The following is a 21,648-nucleotide window of genomic DNA, read 5'->3' on the forward strand; positions in this document are numbered from 1 at the left end:
GGATACCGTAGGTCATGCAAAGATGAGACGTCACAGTCCCGCTTTTGAATTTCCTGCTCTTCCCACATTGTCATCTCCTCTTTTGTCGGTAGCGCTAAGCGATTTGACCACCATCGGGCTATAGTCGCGCTTTGTGCTTCCGCGATGGGAAACGGCACGACACGTTGCAGCACACCGAGGAACGCTAACGAGGGGTCTGGGATAAATAACATGTGTTCAAATAGGTGCCTGAGTGTTCGTCCATCTTCTGTGACGTGAGGGGAGAGACCGAGTAGAAATGGGTATGAGTAGAAATACCCCGTACAGAAGATGATGGAATCGATGCCGGACTCAGTAGTCCCATCAGAAAAGCGCACGATTCTATTCGCACTATCGTCAAACGATGAGATCTCGGGCTTAAAATGGATAGAGCTGGCTTCGTCATTGGACAAAGCGTTGGGCGCCGACTTTGAGGACGGGAGTTTCTCTGAGACTAATACTCGAACGCCAGCCGAGGCGAGCTGGCGGCTAACATCTAGACCGGAGGCAGAATTACCAACTACAATGGTTTTCTGTTCGTTCCTCCGAGCAGGACATTAGCGGATCGTACAAAATCTTCGCTTGTGTTCGGGTCGCATGTAGCACGCGTCACATCAACTCGGTAAGGTTGGCTCACCTTTCCGGTATACTCATTTGGCCGCCTGTAAAATTTTGAATGTGTCACGGAACCTGGATACCGCGCACTGAATTCCCTGAGACCCGGGATATCAGGGACGAAAGGATCGCTGTAGTGGCCCGTTGCCACAACCACGGCATCAAACGACTCTGTGTGCACATGGCCCGTTTTCAAGTCGAGCGTTTAAGGAGCCACTGGGTTTGGTGGTTGTCCGAGGGCTGCTTGTCTATTGAGATTACTTGAGTCTGGAATTGCACCTCTAGCCCCGACAGGGTTTCGAGCTCCCTGCCGTAGTTGTGCAGATAGTCCTTAACTACCCGGTGTGCTGGGAAGAGTGAAGCCGTCGCTGGGAATGGCTCACCGAGAAAGTTCATAAGACTGTGTGGTATATTTGTCTCTAACGCGTCGTAGATTGGCGACACGAACGAGGCCTCGCCACTGTCACTGGCGGAAGGGCGGAGAGGCGGGTCCGGTTTTGGGCACGGACTCACGAGGGGTACAACGAAGCCCACCTCCTCAGTAGCAACGGTGTCTGGCCCGTAATTCCATAATCCCCCAACCGACGCTCGCTGCTCAATAAGACGGATGCTAAACTTCTTCTCTGCTGCGAGGTATCTAGCCGAGAGGGTGTATTAAGTTAATACTGGATTATTTGTGCTTTTTTTTGAAGAGGGGGGGGGAGGCTCAGAGTTACTTAGCGGCGGTAAGACCGGTCGCACCAGCACCGATGATGGCGACACGGTGGATGGAGAAGACTGAGGATGCTGGCATTGACGAAGACATAGATACCTGTATGCCGAGGCAGGGGATTACGGGAGAAGAGGACAGGCCTTTGAGGCTTGATGACAAAAACCCGGCGCTGAAAGCTCTTTTGTACTTTACTTACAAACAACAACTCGGCCGTAGATATATGTAGGTGTCTCAATCTGCTGATCTTGCTTAGACACGGGCAGTGTGTAGTCCCTGTATTGACTGATGACAATGGGTTTTTTGCTACCGAAAGTAAACAGTTTAGCTGGCTGATAAGAAATTGAACACTTGGAGCATTCGAATGGTACGGTGCGAGTAAATGCCATAATTGATCAAATCATACTTCGTATTCCTGATGTCGGCCATCGTCCGACGCTAAAGTGCATGAAAATGCCCATCTTCGAGCACGCAATCGCTTAGGGATCCACGCCAGCACACCGGCATACAAACGAACACAAAACCAGCGTCGCCGACGATAACACCAGCGTCTCTCGTCCCCGCGCATGATCGGGAACGTTCCGATGCAGTCCCCGTGGCCAAGGTCGGAGGACCCCCGACATACTCAGCGATAATGAACTACGATTCACCTCTCCCAGGCCTTAACTCGACAGGTTTGGATTTCGGTGTAATGGCGCCTACAAAGCCGCCCATTCCTGAGTTAGTCCACCAAAATGCCGCCAGGCGGGACGACCAACACGAGGAAAGACCCCGCGATTTCGCCGTCTTTCCTAACACAACAGCGGCCATTCCCGTCCCACCGCACAGCAGTCCTCTCAGTTCCGTCAAAGACCTTCCTGCGTGCGACAGATGTCGCAAGTTCAAGAAGAAATGTAGCCGTACCTACCCCATTTGCACGCTGTGCGCCAACGCTGGTCAGCGATGTTCTTTCACCACCAATGCTCCCTCCAAAACGGCTTCGTTGCAGATTAGCCAGCTGGAAGCCAGAATAGAATGGCTTTCGCGCTACATCAAGGAGAACGTGCCCGTCCGCCAGACCGAGATTGAAGATGTCGAATCGGGGTCGCTGGTTGCGCCGCCACAAGGAGCCTCGATGCTCGCGGCACCTACCCTTCGCAGCGGCGTGCAGCAAAGCGGCGGCCCAAATGCGCTTAACACTTCGAACCTGAATGAAGGCGCCGGTTTCTCCACCTTGAATGGCCCAGGAGTTAACAGCATCCGAAGCCGTGGGACGGTAACATCCGCCTCGGCATATTACCGTGACGGTGGTCGCGAACCGCCCTTAACTCCTGCCTATACCATGCCGGTCCATGTTTCGGAGTCGGCGGGTTCACCGCTGTTCGGGCGTGGCCCACTGTCCGACAACAACCCGTCCACGTGCGATAGTCGCACATTAAGGTTGTTCGTGGATGCCTATTTCCGGAATGTACATCGGGCCTACCCGTTCATTGATCGTTCCCGAATCCTTCGGGATTTGGCAGATGTAAGACACGACATGGTCAACTTGTCACAGTGGAGAAGAAGCTCCGACACTACTACCCTCCTGTATCTTGTCATGGCTATCGGATGCACAACGCTTCAGCGCGCCGGCAGATATGTAGGCGCGTCTTTCGATGTTCCTTACTCGGGAATCGTTCACGAATGTCTGAGTCGCGCGGACACGGAATCAGTCCGGGTGCTAGTATTACTCGCCCTCCGCTCCCTATTTGACCCAGGGGCTCTGTCCACATGGGCTATTGTGGGACTGGCCGCTCGCCAGGGTGTTCTCCTGGGTCTCACCCGTCGAGCACCACAAGACGGAGGACTATCCCCAACCGAGATAGAACTGCAGCATCGTCTCTTCTGGGGCATATATGTGCTGGATAGAATGGTGTCTGTCTCCCTAGGTCTGCCCATGGCCCTCACGGACGAAAATATGGATGTACCGTTACCCTCTTTAACTCCGGAAGAATTTAATACCGCGGTAGGGGAGCGCCCCAGCCCGTCTCACATGCTCCAGACCAGCCGACACGTGATCCAACTCCGTGAGATCGAAGACCGGATTCTCTCCCGTGTCCTCCTACGCAAAAATGTCGATGTAGCGCAACTGCCGCTAGCCGATCGCGTAACTCTTGCACATGAGATCCGCGGCGACATCGAGAACTGGTATAGCAACGGCTGTCTCGTCACGCCTCAGGAGACAGATAACATCCCTATCCACAGCTCGATGACGTGGCTGAATGCTCGTTACTATCAGCTTCTTGTTCTGCTCTACTACCCATCTCGGTTCACCAGTTTCGGGCTGCTCGTACCTTGTACTAAACTGATCGAATTTGCCCAGAAACACATCCGAGCGACCTACACCCTATTTCAGCACCGCCAATTGCCTTTGAACCGTGTTACGCTTTACCGAATTTTTCCCGTGGCCCTGGTTTTGCTGTATGGGTTTATGGGTTGCGCTGAGGAAGGCCTCCGTTTCCCTGCCCGCGACGAGATTGCCACTCTTGTTGGGATACTGCAAGCGTTCCCCAACGGGGACTGGCTGCCGGCACGACGGGCGGCGCAGCACTTGACCCACTTCTTGAATCTTGTCTCAAACTTCCCCATGACGGTGTCGACCGGTATGAACCCGGCCGTTTCGACGCATCTCGCATGCTCTATGTCTCCGGGCCCGCAAGCGCCAGCACTATCCGCGCCCTCTTCCAGTGAATGCATGAAGGAGACGATGCCCGGTTCTGTTCGACCGACCGTATCATCATTCATCTCTCTAATGGAAGAGGTCCTCGGTAAATCATCCTGCTATTGCGTGCGAGATATCTTGGAGCAGCGGGAAACTGGAATTTGGGGGAGTGCTAGAGCCTCGATCCCTGCTGTTCACGAGCACATGCAGGTAGAGCTAGACGGCAATGGAAATGCTTCTTTAGGATACATACACGATCCTGCAAGCTTGTCCGGATCTGATATTCCATTCACGTATACTTGGGATTCTCTTGAACTGAGCTTCTTGTAGTTAGACGAACCAATGCCACATCTATATGTCACTCCAAGGGTATATAAGATGGACTGACTGTAGGCTTGCAAATATCCTCCCTCGCTGGGGATGATGAACCCCTTCCGTCTGAAGGCGCCGGTTCTCCTCACCTCCAGTTCTGGGTGGACCTCCTCTAGATATACTGGTTCGCCGTCCCGGCAGCAATAACAATTCTAACGATCCTGACAAAAACTAGGGGAAGAATTGTGAACAGACAGTTTCGCGCACAGACCTAAACATGTAGGATCTCCTCGCACTACCCGATGACGGAGCTGAAGTTTCCGCTTATGTACGTAAAGACATGGAGGAAAGGACCCTCCACCAACCGCGATGCTAAGTATTCATTGTGCCATGCCGAGATCCGAGCTACAATGCACCCTTAAATGCACCTCATATTGACAGGCCTAGAGAATGAGAAGCAGTGGGTTCATTTTGAAGAAGTAGGACGACAACCTGTTGTCCTCCGCCGTGACCGGGACGCAACGACACAGCGTGCTTGACTTGATCGGAGGCTGCCATGGCTCATATCAGTTGTATAAATATAGACAAGCTCATCTATGAAATGAAGCCGCCGGATCCAATATCTTCTGTCCCTGAACATACGCCGTCCGAGTTGAGGCAGGCGTTTCCTAGAGCGGACCCCCTACCGGGAGACTCGAGTTGAGTGCGTCTGTATTAACCCTAGCGAAGATTTTGTCAACTACACACGGAACCAAGAGGTGCATAAAGTTTAAATAACATATGGTCTTTTAGTATCCACCAAAGCCTGAACAAAAGGATCCGATTCTGAGCCGGCAAGACCTTGGGTGAAGACGCTGGAAGCGGTTACAAGCAAGGTCCACTTGATCTCGAACACGCACGAAAGAGCCTGTCTGCAATTGCTTTGCCACAACACGGGAGAGATCCTGAAATATACATACCGTGATGGGACTAAGGCTATTAAAGAAGACCAAGTATTTGCGGGAGAGGCGGGCTAGCTTGTGATAATAATTATGTAGTGGGAGCAACGCGCTACTACTAACATACATGCTGCCGGCTTAGTCCACAATTCCTTCTGAGACCCTCTCATTTGGGGCGCGGGGGGGGCTAGTATTCTCATCACAGCAGCTCCCAATTATAGTACGGTTGACAATCTTACGTCAAAAGAATCGACGCTGCTCGTGGCGGTTTGGAATAGACCTAGGTTGACTCGATGGGCTCACCACCGCTCATCCCTCGACTACCTAGCCCCGGTTATGCTTAGGCTTGGGCGGATCGGGCACGACTACTAGGCCCTTCGTACCCCGCAAGCCCATCTTGCCAACTGTGGACTTCGCAATTGATGGAGTTTCCGGCGTCATGAGTCCGTCCCTGGCGTACAAGTTGGCCTGCGCGACCAATGTCACGTTATCCCACTTCAAGCCCTTGAGATGGTTCTTATAGTAACCCAGCCAGCCCTGGTAAATCTTTGCCCTCTCCTGGATATCCATCTTCTCAGCAACACTGGCAACCGCTTCGGCAGAGGAGAGATCCGCGTCGTGAGGTAGAAATGAAATCTCCTTAAGCGTCCACTTCGGGAACCACGCCTCGTCCTCGGAGATAATGAAGATGCCACGGCCTTCTGCACTCGCCCGCGCCGTACGGCCGATACGGTGGATGTAGGATTCCTTTTCAGACGGTATCCCGACTTGGAACACGGTAGTGACGCCGGGAAAGTCCATGCCGCGGGCAACTACGTCGGTGGCGACGAGGATGCCGGTCTTAGCATCGCGGTAATTGTTGGTGACCTTGGTGCGTTTATTCTGTGATATTCGAGAGTGGAGAACGGACACGGGAGGCAAATCTGGAAGCTCAGAGAGGATGGCCCCGTATAAATTGCCAAGAGCAGCCGTGGGGGCAAAGACGATTGCCTTGAAACCTTCGCTGCCGACTGTGTCCATCTCTTCGCGGATGGAGCCTACCATGGCGGCGGCTACAGAGGAAAACGTCGGCACGGTGATGAGAAATTGAGGCACGCGCTGATGTATATTAGCCTCGCCGGCTGGGATGGTGGATATAAACTTGTAGCCGGGCGAGAGGACGAGACCGGCGACCTTGTCCACGTGGGCGGCGACGGTGGCTGAGAAGAGCATTCCCTGTCGGCCCGTCTCAGATCGGTCAGGCAAACGCTTGATGATATCCTTTAGGGCAGGGAGGAACCCCATGTCTAGTAGACGATCGGCTTCGTCGAGCACGAGAGTGTCCAAGTGCTGGAAAGAGTCGAGCACACCCTCATTAGACATATGATCCAAGAGGCGACCGGGGGTGGCGATGAGAATGTCGCATCCCTGCAGAATCTGCTTCTCCTCGCGATCTTTGTTGGTTCCGCCGATGGCAACACAGGTCCGATATCTTGGCAATCGCTGAAGCATACGCTTGGCCTCGTTCCCAATTTGCTGAGCGAGTTCGCGAGTCGGCGAAATGACGAGAAGAGAAAGTCTAGTTTCAGGTCCCCGGTTTCCGCTAAGCATGGTCTGTAAGGCGGGGAGAAGGAACGCGACAGTTTTTCCGGTGCCAGTTTTCGCTTGGACTAGACAATCGGTGCGATTGGGAGGTAGGAGCTCGCGAATAGTGGCGGCTTGAACAGGCATCATGTGATCAAACTTGAGATCCTCGGTGAGGGTTTCAATAAGGGTTGAGTGGACTAGATTAGTGCCCAACAGCTCAGAAAACCTTGGCGTATCCTGGGGAACGGGCTCGGCAAGAAGAGGCATCGCCACACCCTCCGTAACGGTCGTCGTGGGGGGCTCTTGTTGTGAAGGTGTTGGGGCTGATGGGGAAGAATTATCAGGATCGCGTCGATGTGGCCGGCCGTCGCGCCGGCGACGCTTTTGCTTGTCCATAGCAGCCGTGTGAAAGAACTGGTCTCCGAATTGATGCGCGATAGACAGGCTTGTCTAAGGGGGTTTGGGAAAAGGAAAATGAGAAAGGGTTGATAGAAAAGAAGGGAAGTTCAAGTTTTCTGTTTGTCGACGAGACAGAAGAAAAGGATGATTGTTGATTGATCTGTCAGACGCACAATGGGTAGGATTACATAAGACTCTTCCCAAGTTGTGGTGACGTTGGGAGTTTTGAGGGTGAGAACATAATGAAACAACAACTTGGTGATTCAGATAAAGCTGAATATGTCTCTTAGTATTTGTTTTCTCAAGCGCCTGGGTATCAGTCAATATCAGACATGGAGGCAAAGGGCTGAGTTGAAATTTTTTTTTTTTTAATCCTCCTCTCTTCCTCGGCCATTGTCAATTCGACATTATGGCGTTTCCACCGTCAAGACTCAAAGAGTCCCTCATCCCATGGCCTCCATTCCTGGTTGTCGTAGCTCGCCATGCATTTAATCTTTGCAGGAGGACTAATTTTCCATTCGATGACCGGTATGTCATTTGGTTCCTGCTCAACCCATTGGGAAGCGTATCCTTTCAAGGCCTTAATTTTAATCGCGTGTTCGTTGTCGTACTCAAGATTGACGCTAGGGATCACAGCGATCTTGCCAAATCCCGCATGCCAGAGGTCCTTACAGAAGAGCTGTGGCTCACCCTGGAAACATTCTTCGGGTGACGGAGCACGGAACCGGATGCCTTTGTCCCACAGGGGACGAGCAGTGAACACGGCAGCGCCGTTCCAACACGAGAATACTTGGAAAGGACTGTGACTTTGGAACCTTACACGATCCTCTGGTGAGTTCCAGAACAGGTTCCATGCCGAATCCCAATTTCCGTCGGGTGGAATCTCAAAAAATGAGTCGCCTGTGATGGTACGAGCAACCCAAACATCGTAAAAGGTTGGATGTTCTCCGACGTATGTCCAATCAAAGCCGCAAGTCATATCCGCGCCGATACGTTGCCTCTGGTGTACCAGTTCCAGGATGTCCTCAGGGCAGATGGCCACATCATTCAGAAAGATGACAGTTGTTTCGTGATTAAACCCGACCTCGTTGCTTGTCAGGGGCTCAAGCGCGAGATTCCGAAGCGCCGCGAGGTCGCCAATACGATCGCCGCTGGTGGACGGGTTGATATCGCTACGGAGAAAATGATATTGCGCACCGAGAGCCTCGATTTCCTTCCGGAGCAGACTAAGAACCTCGGAGGTCCCGTCCTGGGAATTGCCCTCGACGACTGATAAAACGCAGTGGCGTGGGCCAAGAAACCGCACCACCTCGACAATAGACCCCATCAGCCTGGGTAATAATGTAATGATTTCTCGTAGATCGAGAGCGAAAAAGTAGCTAGGCTCTTTGGGGGATTTTGGCTTCAAATAGTTGTATCGCTTAGAGTTGAGACGCGGACAGGCCAGGCCCTCCAATTCCCTGTTGTCGGGATCCATGATAGCATGTAGATACATCGTTGCGTTCTCGACGATCGGACGTGCAGTAGGAGAGTCAGAACTGGAGTTTGTCGGCCGCTGCTCGCTCGTAGGTGTGGACTCGGCTGTAGCTTCGCTTGCGCCGGGATCGAGGTATCTGGTGGGTTGGGAGATGGAGCCTAGAAATGAATAGATTAACAAGTGTGTTTGAGGAAGCAACTGCTTGGTCCTTCCTCGGAGGGCTTACGGAGAATGTGCGACGTTTTCGAGAGGAGCCCGTAGTAGGATAGGAGGAGGAGAATAACCAAGAGAATACCGAAAGCAGAACGGCGTCGAAGGGCCCTCAGAGTGAACCAGCCCATAGTCAGGATGGAGTCTTGAACTTTTGCCTCCGGCGGTAGGCCAAGAACGCGTCGCGTGTTGTATCAGGCGAGATTCCAGAGTATACAGAGTTGGAGAGCCGCAAATATGAAGGAGTGGCGTTTTTCATTGCCGCTCGTGACTCAAGTCATATTCTCGTTAAGCGCCGTCAGGGGAAAGGGGTTTCACTTCATCTCCTCGGATTTTCAACTAGCCAATTAGAAGCCGGGGTATTCTGTTTTGGTGACACAAGGGCATCGTCACGCGCATGGGGAGATGTGATATGCTTTGTGATTGAGCGATATTTCTGGAGGGTACCCCACCCGCGCAAAAAAAAAAAAAAAAAAAAAAAAAAAAAAAAAAGGAAAAAAAAAAGAAGAAGAGGAAGAAACACAAAAACCAAGAGAGGCCTTAGCCAAGCGCTTAGGAAATTTCGCTCCTGAACAAAAACATCCTCCAACCTTAGCTCATATCGCTCTTAAAGGTCGCCCTGACACGCTGGCCGCCTGGAATTGGCATACCTGGGCAACTTTTCCCCGCGGAACGAATACCGATCATGGCCTGCTGCCTTCGAAGAACCGCGTCCTTCCTTATCCAACTCGGATGGTTCTGTGCGGCCCTTGCTAGTCCTCGAGTGATTATCCCCCCCGAAAATCTCCCTTCCGTCACCGACCCAGCCACTATATTGAGTGCATTGCCGAATCTTGCGCAGAGAGAGTTGGAGCTCAAGATCAGGCAAGCTGGGAACTCTCTTGTGACATGCGGATACCTGAGTGGGGATGAGAAGCATCCTCGGTCAGCGGCCCCTGGATTCAACTGCCGCGTGGACACCCAACGAGGTCTCTGGGGATTTTGCCCAACCACTGTCATCGCTGCCAGTGATTGTGGACTTGCGGGGAATTGCATCGATAAACACAGCTGTTCCCGGGGATGCGGCTTGGCTGGAATTCCTGGCATTACGACCTTTACTTGGTAACATAGACCACCTCGCTTAGCTCTCACGGTCAATCCGCTCCAAATTGGCGATGGTGCTAATTCTCTTCGGATACAGTGGCTCGCAGGAGTTTTGTTCGACAGCGATTCTTGCCCTCGGCACCGACGCACATTTCTCGTACATCGCATGCGGCCAGGAGGCCATTACCGAGACGTATTTTCCCTCCCCGACTCAGGCGGCCGATACCACGACAGACTCATCTACAAAAAAGTCCCAATCGAGTGTAGAGTCTGCCGAGCCAACCCCAGCGGCGTCAACGTTCCCTGGCGCGAGTGCATCCAACCCGAGTCAAACGGCCAACACTGAGGCGAGTCAATCTGATAATGGACAACCGAGCAATACAGGCGCCATCATTGGCGGTGTCATTGGTGGGCTGGCATTGATTTGTATTACGACGGTGGCCACCCTGTACCTTCTACGGCGCAGTCGAAATAATCACGACGCGATACCGGGAGCTATAAAGGAGAACAATCCCCCCCAATCACTGTTGGCCACTCCGGCTGCCGTACCGTTGAAGCCGGAAACCGCCTGGGAGCTGGAGGGGAGACGGTACGAGACGCCGACAGAGCTTCCAGGCTGAAATTCGACCCATTTTTGATATAGCTGCACATATTGGCAACAAAGCTCGTAATACCAAGAGGCGAGTCGAAGGTCTTGAAGATGATTTGGCAGAAATTACTTGGAGAGTAGCCCCCTGCCAGAGGCAGGCATTCCCTTCGAAGTCGACAGAACTAAAGTCCCTTCTCAGAATGCCTTTCTCGCGGCTTTGTACTACTTAGCGCTGATAGATTCTTTAGAATGTGACGTGGTGCTTGAATCGGATTCAAGACGATGGATTTTTAAAATAGGAGGGGCCCCGTAATTAGAAAAGTCCAAGCAAAAGTCCACAACCCGAGACGATAATTACGCAGACAAATACAAGTGCCGCCGGCCTGGGGATTCGTACATGAAATTACACTACGGCACGATCGTTTGTATGTTTATTATCCCAATCTTCGGCGAGCCGCGCAGTGCAGGCATTTCCCAGCTGGGCCCATTCTCTTTCCCGGCTAGCCCCTCCCGGTCTTCCTGCTTCGGAATCCTGCGGAGAATCCGAAGGTGGAGGACGGCTCTGACCTTCCTAGTTAAATCTTTGCAACTAGGTAACATACACTCCCCGCTGTCCAGATGGCCCCTCGGGTTTCCTGGTTTTAAATGTTGATAAATAGTCTGCCCTCCTCCCGTTCAGGCATGTCTTCGGCATTTGCGCCACCATCTGCAACAAACAATCCGAAAGAAATTTCGGCACCTGATCCCGAACCCGTCCACTTTCCGATCAATTATGTCGGGGAATGCAATAGCGACTCCATCCGCCTCAGATCGTGCAACCTCAATGCCTTCAGTCTCGCCAAGTTTGCTGGGAAAGGTTGCCGTGGTATCCTGCAGCTGCAGTGGCATCGGTCTCGCTATCGCACAAGAGCTCAGCTCGCGGGGCGCACATGTCGTTATCAATTACCCCTTTGCTGGTCTCGCAACAGAGGCCTCAACAGCCGCTGCCAGCCTATCGGGACCTAATCTTGTGGTCGAGGCCGACCTCAGCACCGTCGACGGTCCAAGAAAGTTAATCGAAGCAGCGGTCCGGAAGTACAAGCAGATCGATATCCTCGTGAACAATGCCGGCGTAGCCGTCAACCTTCCGCTCGAGGAACATACACTAGAACACTGGGACGCATTAGTCAATCTCAACGGCCGCGGCACTTACCTCCTCACACAAGCGGTTCTGCCATATCTCAACCGTGGCAGTCGTATCATCAACATCTGCTCAGTGAGCTCTCGCGCGCCTCCTCCTCTCCAGACCATCTACGCGGGAACGAAAGGGATGGTGGATTCATTTACTCGCGTTTGGGCAAAGGAATTGCCCCCGAAGTACGGCTGCACAGTCAACGCTGTCTCTCCCGGCCCAGTTGCGACAACAGCTTTTACAACGCTCGGGGAGGACGTGATGAAAGTTCTCGGACCTACCATTGAGGCAACTCCAGTTGAGAGGAGGATGGGTGGACCCGAGGAGGTCGCTTTTGCGGTTGCCTTTCTTTGTGAGGAAAGATCACGATGGGTGAACGGAGAGCACTTGTTTGTCAATGGCGCCCTGTTTATTGATTAAACAGATGGTGTGGATATCATTGTATTGATGCTAGAAATATTCTCCTTGCAGCGACCCTACAAGAGTATTAAATAACCTCCGATTAGACACCCGGGGGGGGGGGGGGGGGGGGGGGAGCGATATCTATTTTGCCCATTTTTGATCTAGTTTCACTGTCCCCACTGCCATTCCAGTGGCATGCCAACTAGTCCACAGTGCTGAATTCCTTCAACTGAGTTCCCTCCGAAGAGGCTCCTAAACCGGTTTGTTCAGTAGCTCACTTCCTGATGCATCGGCAGGCGGAGGTCTTAGCACATAACGACGGAAGGATATTCCTGTCGAGTTTTAGGAGCTTCATAAAATAGTATGGGCTGGTGACGAAGCTAGAGCTAACTGGTAGGTTAACTAAATTTGAGATATCGTGGGCACTATCAAATCATTAAGCCTCTGTAGAAAGCTGCAATGCCCAGCTTCCAACCTGCCCCCGCAAGTGCATTCTTCCATCTTGATAATTCATGCCAACCTCACCCATATCACAGGATCCCCGTCACTTCCCATAACATGCCTACTCACCGACTTCGCGGTCGGCGTTCCAGTGAAGGAATTTCGTCACCCACCGCCATTTCCATGAAGCCCGGCGAAGTTTGTCCCCCCACACGTAGAATATTGAGGTAGACAAGAACACCGCTGCCGAGACGCCTGCAAGAATAGAGAACACTGTAATGTACCCATCCCGTCGGATCCACAAGTCCGCATAGAAACTGAGTAGAAATCCAAAAATGGCTATAGATACAGGGTCAGAAATTCCTGTAGTTAATATGCGAGGCAATCGGGATGAAAGGGGGGTGGGGATGTTCATTCCTTCTATTTACCTTTGAATACAGATTGTGTGATGATAACCTCGCCGGCGATTGGCCGGTACGAGTCGATAATGTATACTAGGCCGATGTTGTTCGATTGGACAATCGTGAAATTAACTATATAACCGTTAGCACTGAGATATGCAGCTTTCACAGTGGTTCATATTTACTCACCAAGTCCAATACCAACAGTCGCGCACATCCAGTGCAGTTTCTTCCCGAAACCAAATCCATATAGTAGACAGGACAACGGCCCGGTGACCAAGCTGATGGCCATGGCAGGCAGACGCATCTCAGGGGTACGGACACCTCCATTCCTGAGTGTCAGCTTGTCAGCAACCCAGTCTCCTGCATGTCCGCCCCAGAAAATTCCGACGAGAGAGCCGACGATGCTAGCAATAAAGGTCAACCCTGCCTGCCACGTCTCGAAGCCATAGATCTCCGAGAAAGCGCTGGAGAAGCTGGCCGAAAGTACAACAATCATGCCTATCGTCATTGTGTTAACTAGAGTTGCCCACAGAAGCGCCGGGAGTACGATGGCTGCAATAGGACGGAAGACTAGGTCAACCAAACGTTCGTTTGTGTACGTTGTTGTAAAGATCTTCAAGTCCTGTACGAAAGTCTTCCTCTGAGGCGGAAATCCTGGCTGGGATAGTGTTTCGATGTTCTCAACGCGTTCGTCTTTCAGGTCGCTCGTCCGGGACTTGTCAGAATTAATGTTAGGCGCGAGAACAGGTTCCCCAGTGAGAACGTTTATCTGTCTGTTATAGTTCGTCTCGGGGAAGGTGAAGAGAATGAGGAGAGTGCAAACTCCAATCAGAGCCGTGAACACCCAGTATATCATGCGCCAGCTGTGGTGCATAGTGATGAGACCGGAGATTACGACGCCGACGCCTACGCCAGCGGACAAGGCACATGTGTAGATCCTATTGTTGGCCCATTAGCGACCATACGCGGAATAAACATGGGGAAGGATGTGCTGACACCATGACGCGTCCACGTTGGTGGAGGAAGAAGATGTCGGTGAGGGTCAATGGTGCGATGACCTCGGGAGATGCGATTGCCGTTCCAAGAAGAATCCTAGCCGCAAGGGCACTCGGGAATGTCTTTGCCGCTCCACACCATACACTGCAGCCCGTCATGATGAGGAAAGAGGCAACATATGTCGGCCTCCTGCCGTACTTGATTGCAATCGGTACCCATATCAAGTTTCCGACGCCCATCATGAGAGAACATGCTGTCTGTAGGAAGGATACGGTAGAGATATTCGCAGCAACGTTTTCCGGCCCATAGAATTCGGCTGTAATCGGTCCCAGAGCCACGGACGGACCGACAGCAAGGCAATGGGCTAGAAAGATGCTAGTGCAAGAAAGGCCGAATATGTAGCGTTTCCGAGCATCGGACCTGTCACTAAATTAGATCTTGGTGCTAAAGTAGTCTCACGGTTGGCAGCGGACTTACCAGTTCAGTGGGTCATTTGGGTCATCAGACGGCTTCGGCACTAGAATCCTCTCGTTTGTAGCGCCATCAAGAAGTTGGATTGTACCTAGACTCCGTGGCTGTGGGGTAGAGTCTTTCCCTCCCTTCTCGCGTGGGAACTGGGAGTCCATGGCGAGCGCAGAGAGATGGCTACACAACAGAACGGTTGACTCGTTCAGAAGTTGGTGGGCGAGGCGGGAGGTCGTTTCGTGGACTTGAGGATGTCTACAGTAGGGAGAAGGACCGAGAATGAACAAGAAACATCCCTTGGCTATAAAAGATCCTGTTCCTAGAGAAAAGGAAAGAAAAAAAAAATAAATAATAAAAAGGAAAGGGGGTCACTTATTGGTGAACCAGGATTTTGGAACCGAGCTGGGAATGGTCAGTATTATCGGAAATCCCGAAAGGGCACGGGCTTTGCGGGGAAAATAAGTTGCCCCATGGGGTAATATCCTACCCTAGTGGCAGAACAGGGTAGTCTCGTTCGCTGACGTCTACTAAGTACCGTGAAGACGCAACGGCATCTTATCTTTGGGACATGGCCTAGAGGAGGAGGACGGATACACAATTGATGTCTCGCGATCCGATACCGAAACGCCCAGGCAAGCGACAGGGAGTCTGACGTACCGTAAAGGAAGGGTTATAGAAGAGAAACCGAGGGGTCTAGCCAAGCCACTAGCTTCTCGTCTTTGGAGACTTTCTTTCTTTTTCCAAGGCAACTACAAGGGGGCAAGCAGCACCCGTCCTCTCTCACGAACTGATTCCATCGTCTAAATGTCTCTTTCTGGAGCATTGGGTGATGAGTTTCCGATCTGGCTCGAGGTATTTGCCATTAGAAAATACCAGGTATAATCGGCAGCATAAATTAATTACATACTGGACACTGGACGGCATCGAATCCGCTAATCTTCTGCGATGATGTTACTATCGTAACCCCAACACAGTCACGGTATGGCAAAAGCTCAACATTCTTGTAAGATCAACGAAGTATCCAAAATCCGCATTTTTTAGCGTCATCTAGGCCCTAGCTTTACTACGAGGCCCTTTACAATCTTCTTTCCCTTACATCGATGTGGGAGCAAAATGATAGGGGATATTAATCCTGAGGTTGGAAACGGCTTTGCTGCTCACTTTCCTCGAATCCCGTCTGCATTCTCCAAATACCCATTACTTAATACCTCTCGTGTGTGTGGATTGCAGCAGCCTGCCTGCATTCCCTCTCAATCAGGTCTTGATGCGCTTGGCTTCTGGGCTTAATGGTCACCTTGTAGGGTTCCTCCTTCGCGTCGAATGCCAGCGGCTTGTCAACTACCACAGGATGAGATGGACACTGCTCGATATCAAAGCAATACACAAGTCGAGACACCGAAATGAAGAGGTTGCTGGCCGCAACATTATACCCGACACATAAGCGCCTGCCTAAAGTAATAGCCAAAGTTCATCGTTAGCCCCGATTTCAAATGACAAAATTAAACTAGAGAATAAGGCGTTTCTCTTACCAGCTCCAAAGCCAAGGTGGCCCTTAGTTATCTTATCAACGTCTTTGTCTAGGAATCGCTCTGGTTCGAATCGTTCTGGCTCTCTGTATTCCTTTTCGGACCAGGAGATACCCCAGTTATTCCACGTTACGACTGTACCCGCGGGAAGTCTATAACCCTCGAACTCATCATCCGTGGTGAGAGCATGTGGAATCCCAGTCTGGGCGTTAGTTGGTCTACAGGTAGACCTGCGTTAGTCATGGCATGGAATGAAAGACAGACCCTCACACCCGCCATCCATCCTAGGCTTACCTCCAGCGAACAGCCTCCTTGATAGCTGCCTTGATCATTGGGAGTTTGTCGTAATCCTCAAATGATGGCAATCTCTCGGCATTGGCACCGCAAACAATGTCCAATTCTTCCCTTGCTCTCTTAGTCCAGTCTGGATACATGGCAGTCCCAGCGATGAGAGACAAGAGGCTAGTTCGGGTAGTGTCTGTGCCCGCCTCAATAAGAGTTCCAGCAATAAATGCAATCTCGTCGGACGAGAATTTCTCCTCTTCATTTGAGTGGATCAGTTCAGTCATGAAACAGGGTTGCTGGACTCCGCGTCGAACTCGGCCTTCGAGCTCATCAATCAGTTTGCTGAAGACGCTAAGTAGGAAGACATGTCAATCAGCTCGCACAAAGCGAGTAATAAATAAACAAAGCCAGAGCAGCAAAGGATGGACACACACGCGCACACGCACGCACAACGGAATGATGAGGAGGGGAAAAAAGTAAATGACTATACTGCTGGTAAGAGGGAAGAGCAAAAGGTGAACAAGAGACCCAAAGCCTACCTTGTTGTCCGTTGATACAGGTCATCTCCTTTTCGCCTCCATAGCTGTAAACCTTTTAGCCATGGGATGCGCGCCAACACAGGAAACGCGTCAACGATCGAAGCACCTGGCATCATGTATGGAACGAACTCCTCTTGAACCTTGTACACAGCTGACAGGTTCTGATCTGTGGGATCGGTTCGGCGTCCGAAGATAACGCTCATTATTACGGAATTTGAGAAACGCCCCAGGGATAAATACCAAGTCTCAGGTTCATCTAGCAGCTGGAACATCAAGGCGCGGGACTCTAGATCCTGGAAAGGCCTAAAGGTGGCTTTCTGGCTGACGTTGAGGAGTCTGTGCATCATCTTTCGCTGACGGCGCCAGTCGTCTCCGTATGGCATAAGCAATATGCGCTTCCCACCCGAAACTATATCGTGTGCCATAGTTAGGCTCTGCCGGGAGGAGTAGATTGTTGCGCGCTTATCTAGCAACTCGTGGGCAACTCGACGGGAATTCAGAACCACCCAATATGTCCGACCGAACTTCAAGGTGAACCTGAGTCATCCAACCTTATCATTAGATCGCTGGCATTTCAAGAGGGATTGCTTTTCTCAGGACGTGGCTCACATCTCGCCATATTTCTCCCCCAGCCGCTTGAGATACGGTCCCTGGTCTGATTTGGGCATCTGGAATATGTTGCCTACGAGTGGCAACCCGGGTACAATTGGCGGGAATCGGTACTTTCTTCTCACATTCACATCTTCAAACAACAGCCAGCTGGCCCAGGCTGCACCCACCAATAACAGAGGTACAACTAAGTATCTCACAGTTGTTGTCACCAAGAAGAGCAGACCGAGATCCATTCTGAATGAAGAGAGAAGGGCCGGGGGGTAAAAGGGCGGGGGGGGGGGGGTCGCGTTGACTAAGGGGAGGGGAATTTCGTTTTCGGGCGATGAGAAGAAGAAAGTGAAGAAGCGTTCAGGATATCATCACATAAGAAACACTGATGACACCAAGGGGGGTTTTCTTCATTCTTTCCCATTGAAAAAGAATGGCCATCCATTGATTGGTCTCCCTATCGTCTCCGCTGTCGCTCGGGTGCTCTGCGTTGAATGCCGGCGTCGGGCGGGAATTCCGAATCGGCTCGCCGACTCCTCCAACAAAACTCCACTGCATTGGCTGTGGCTGAAGGGGTAATATAACGATCGAATTCCTTTGTAGAAATACTGCCACGGCTTGAAAAGTATATTACCATATGTTGTAGAGACAAAGGCCATAGACAATCCTAAACTCTTGGATCCATTGTGTTCACAAGTTACTGTTCAATTTCCTTCTTCTTTTCTTCTCACCCCCCGAAAATGCATATCCTCGGCCTTTGCAACGGTTCAATCCATGGAAACTCCGAAATCCTGCTCAAAGCGGCATTAACTGCCGCGGTCGCCTCAAATCCTTCGATTACGGTCTCGTGGATCCACGTGCCATCAGTGGTGATTCCTCGAAACCCCAAGCCTCTCAAGCCCGACAACTCCATCATACCGGAGGGAGACGACCAACATGTTAAAGAGGCCAAAGAAACCGATGTTGACGACCGCAAGGCAGTCCTCAATGCCATACTGGATGCGGACGCACTCATCGTCTCCACCCCGGTCTACACCCACCAGCCTCCTGGAACGCTGAAGGAACTGATTGATTACATATTGGGACCTTACGCGGACAATTCAAAATCCTTTCGTGCCTTGGCTGGGAAGAATGCCGGAGAACCCGAGTTCCGAGATGTTCAAGTAGACAGCCGAGAGATTAAGCCACGTGTGGCGGGCTTCATCGCCGTCGCTGGGTCGTCTGCTCCTTTCCCTGAACAGTGGACAATGGTGTTGCCGACCATGCACCTCGTCACGTACCCCATCCACGCGAAAGTCATTGATCAGGTCATAATCCCTGGATGTGCCAATGCCGGAGCTGTTCTGGTGGAACCGGCACGTACTGTTGAGCGGGCAAAAACACTCGGCGAACGCGTGGCCAGTCAGATCGGGAAATCATTCGACGATGCAAAATACCTCGGCGAGGAAGAGAATGGGAGTTGCCCGTACTGCCATTTGCTGAAAATCGAGTTCCGAGGTGGCAACAACATTCAATGCATTGTCTGCGGTGCGCAGGGAAAGCTGTCTAGTGGACCGGATGGCGTGATCCGCCCTGTCTGGAAGGAAGACTGTGAAATCAGCTGCTTGACTTTGAAGGGCAAGTGGAAGCATCTAGATGATATCAAAGTGAAACTGGGTCAGGAGCGGCGAAAGATGCCAACCATTGTGAAGGAGCGCGAACATTGGAAAAATATCCATATACCTACTGTTGATATGCCCAGTCTTAGGCATGACTTGGCGGCGGCGTTGAGGAAGAGCCGGATCTAGAACAAATAGACGTCGATACATCTTTTCACCGCAAGATACAATAGTTTCGCATTTATCTTCATAGTCCGGCATTCACTGAACACTGGAACCTAACTGACTAGTGGCAAAATGTTAAGTTACGGCCAGTTGGGATATTTCCAAGATGTATAATATATTATCTCCTCGTATTCATAACACTCAACATACGCAGTCTGTCCGGTGCGCATGCACATGATCTGATGGCACCTCCTCTCGGTATCGTGACCTTCACGCACTACTTCTATTTCTGGCCTTCAAGCTGGGCATGACGGGAGCGGCCGCCTCAATGTCAACCTTGGATCGTAAACTCTTGAGGCACAAGCTCGACAAAGTAACCATTCTACCGATGTCAGTTTCAGTCTGGCAGCTGGAATGGGATCGAGGCAGACAAGCCGTGGAGCTAAGGAAATTAGGATCACTAACCGGGTCTTCAACGAAAGCGATTTGCTGTAGGATCCGCTCAAACGTAGGATCAAGAGGATCGGTAGCGATGCCGTGCGTCGCCTTCTCCCATGTTGTGGTAGGGATACCCTCTACAGGGCCTTCGCCGATATCCTTGACGATCTTGACCCCTTGCTCCCGCAGCCGGTCAACCGCCGATTTTACGTTTGGCACCGTGAAACCAAGGTGATTAAAGCCTAGATGCGGCGGCGTGTTTCCATTGGAAATGTACGAGGTAGGTTGATTCTCGGATCCGTGGTAGTGGCAGAGTTCCAAGAGGCCTAGTGTACGGCTCAAGACGGAATGAGGTATCATGTCCCGAGAGAAGACTGATGGGTCGGCACGATGGGCAGGGGTCTGTGGATATGCCAAATAATAGATAGTAAACGGCCCCGTATTTGTCGTGAAGATGGTCCGCATACCCATTAGGTCTATGTAGAAGTGCAGTGTTGACCGAGGATCCCGGATTCGTAGCATGAAGTGGGTCAGGCGATATCCCACCGTGGGATGATGTTCGGGAATGGGAGGGTTGTCTTTTAGATCACCAGGGTGTTGCCTACCGACTGGAGGATAGAGCGAGGAGAGCTCCCGCAGACCGTCGGACGACTGGACCATGTTGTTGTCGTTTAGCATATCGGGGTTCTTGAAAGTGTTCCGCGTCGCCGTGTGGTGTGTCTGTTTTCTCAGTTCTATCCCCCATCCCAGGAGAAATTAGTAGCAATATGTAAGGTCTCAGAACCACCAATATAACAGAAGAAGCGTGTAGTTCACGGTATGAGCACAGATCGTAGAACCGAGTCATGTTCAGGCGTCGGGACTGAGTGCAAGTCCGATCGACGGATCCGAGGGCTGCCAGTCGGGATGTGGGGAACGAGCGGCTTAATGATCTTTACTCAGTACTCTTGAGGGCCAAGTCATTGTGTCGTTTATAAAGTCCTAGGTGTGTGATAGAAACAATCCCTAGAACAGTTTGACAATAACCTTTAGATCACTCAGAAACCCTGCATATCCTAACAATTCTCTTTTTTCTTTTCTTTTTTTTTTTTTTTTTTTTTTTTTTTTTTTTATCTTTTTTTCGCTTTCGAGCAAACATCGGGAATGGCGACATCAACGCAGGAAACACTGGTCAATCAACCAGCAAATCTCTCTGGCAAGGTGGCTTTAGTGAGCGGCTCGTCCTCAGGCATTGGCGCTGCCATAGCAAAAGAGCTCTCCGATCGGGGAGCAAGTATTGTGATCAACTACCCATTTCCCGCAGAGGAAGCCTCTGCAAGGGCCGTTCTGAATAGCCTGGCAACCAGCTCTCAATCAATCATTGCAGAGGCCGACTTGAGCACTCCCGATGGTCCAAAGCGGCTCGCAGCCATCGCCCGTGAGCGCTTCGGCAGAGTTGACATCCTGGTTAACAATGCTGGTCGTAACTCGATCTGCGACATGTCGGAAGCCTCCGATGCCGAAATCCTGCAGGTCTGGGACAACACAGTTAACCTGAATGGGCGGGGCACCATGCTCCTTACCCGTGCGGTTCTGCCAATCTTGGCTCCCGCGGGGTCCCGAATCATCAATATTGGAAGCTCCACTTCCCGAGATCCCGACGCACACATGACTATTTACGCCGGGACCAAGGGTATGATCGAAGCCTTCACACGGTGCTGGGCCAGAGATCTTCCCCGCAAGTACGGGTGCACGGTGAATGCCGTCTCACCCGGTCCTGTCGGGACGGAAGGGCTACTTGCGGCAGAAGGGGATTTCCTACGGGTATTGCAGGGCCGAAAGGAGCGAACGCCCATTGCTGCCCGTTACGCTAGACCGGAGGAGGTCGCTTGGGCTGTTGCAGCCCTCTGCGATAACAGAGCCAGCTGGATCAACGGGGTCATAGTTCCTGTTAACGGTGGGGGATCTCTATGGTGAGACGTGTACTCGTCTGTCTCCATATGACACCGGAGGTGAACAATTCTACCGAGGTTCAAATCAAAA

At 51.6% G+C, this 21,648-nt stretch overlaps 4 protein-coding genes and 6 pseudogenes across 4 annotated transcripts; 5 read left to right on the top strand and 5 right to left on the bottom strand.

Moving 5' to 3' along the window:
* Positions 1–1,976: 1,976 nt before the first annotated feature.
* SAPIO_CDS2453 lies at positions 1,977–4,352 on the top strand (annotated as a pseudogene; the record flags this gene model as incomplete).
* Positions 4,353–5,596: 1,244 nt separating this feature from the next.
* Positions 5,597–7,234, bottom strand: SAPIO_CDS2454 (annotated as a pseudogene; the record flags this gene model as incomplete).
* Positions 7,235–7,661: 427 nt separating this feature from the next.
* SAPIO_CDS2455 (Alpha-mannosyltransferase cmt1) lies at positions 7,662–9,055 on the bottom strand (the record flags this gene model as incomplete). The annotated part of the gene is made up of 2 exons (XM_016785467.1): positions 7,662–8,872; positions 8,941–9,055. 2 exons carry the CDS (start codon positions 9,053–9,055, stop codon positions 7,662–7,664), a joined length of 1,326 nt encoding a protein of 441 aa, XP_016644843.1.
* Positions 9,056–10,078: 1,023 nt separating this feature from the next.
* SAPIO_CDS2456 lies at positions 10,079–10,627 on the top strand (annotated as a pseudogene; the record flags this gene model as incomplete).
* A 792-nt stretch (positions 10,628–11,419) lies between these two features.
* On the top strand, positions 11,420–12,187 carry SAPIO_CDS2457 (annotated as a pseudogene; the record flags this gene model as incomplete).
* A 184-nt stretch (positions 12,188–12,371) lies between these two features.
* Positions 12,372–14,636, bottom strand: SAPIO_CDS2458 (uncharacterized protein; the record flags this gene model as incomplete). Its single annotated transcript, XM_016785468.1, has 6 exons — positions 12,372–12,421; positions 12,740–12,949; positions 13,039–13,143; positions 13,201–13,952; positions 14,011–14,430; positions 14,488–14,636. 6 exons carry the CDS (start codon positions 14,634–14,636, stop codon positions 12,372–12,374), a joined length of 1,686 nt encoding a protein of 561 aa, XP_016644844.1.
* A 1,040-nt stretch (positions 14,637–15,676) lies between these two features.
* SAPIO_CDS2459 (uncharacterized protein) lies at positions 15,677–17,493 on the bottom strand (the record flags this gene model as incomplete). Its single annotated transcript, XM_016785469.1, has 5 exons — positions 15,677–15,924; positions 16,005–16,219; positions 16,296–16,637; positions 17,066–17,362; positions 17,435–17,493. 5 exons carry the CDS (start codon positions 17,491–17,493, stop codon positions 15,677–15,679), a joined length of 1,161 nt encoding a protein of 386 aa, XP_016644845.1.
* Positions 17,494–18,165: 672 nt separating this feature from the next.
* SAPIO_CDS2460 lies at positions 18,166–19,212 on the top strand (annotated as a pseudogene; the record flags this gene model as incomplete).
* Positions 19,213–19,519: 307 nt separating this feature from the next.
* On the bottom strand, positions 19,520–20,304 carry SAPIO_CDS2461 (Lactoylglutathione lyase; the record flags this gene model as incomplete). Its single annotated transcript, XM_016785470.1, has 2 exons — positions 19,520–19,570; positions 19,654–20,304. 2 exons carry the CDS (start codon positions 20,302–20,304, stop codon positions 19,520–19,522), a joined length of 702 nt encoding a protein of 233 aa, XP_016644846.1.
* A 465-nt stretch (positions 20,305–20,769) lies between these two features.
* On the top strand, positions 20,770–21,582 carry SAPIO_CDS2462 (annotated as a pseudogene; the record flags this gene model as incomplete).
* Between the last annotated feature and the right edge of the window lie 66 nt (positions 21,583–21,648).

Source organism: Scedosporium apiospermum (assembly GCF_000732125.1).
Source record: "Scedosporium apiospermum strain IHEM 14462 chromosome Unknown SEQ_SAPIO_0086, whole genome shotgun sequence".
NCBI classification, from domain to species: domain Eukaryota; kingdom Fungi; phylum Ascomycota; class Sordariomycetes; order Microascales; family Microascaceae; genus Scedosporium; species Scedosporium apiospermum.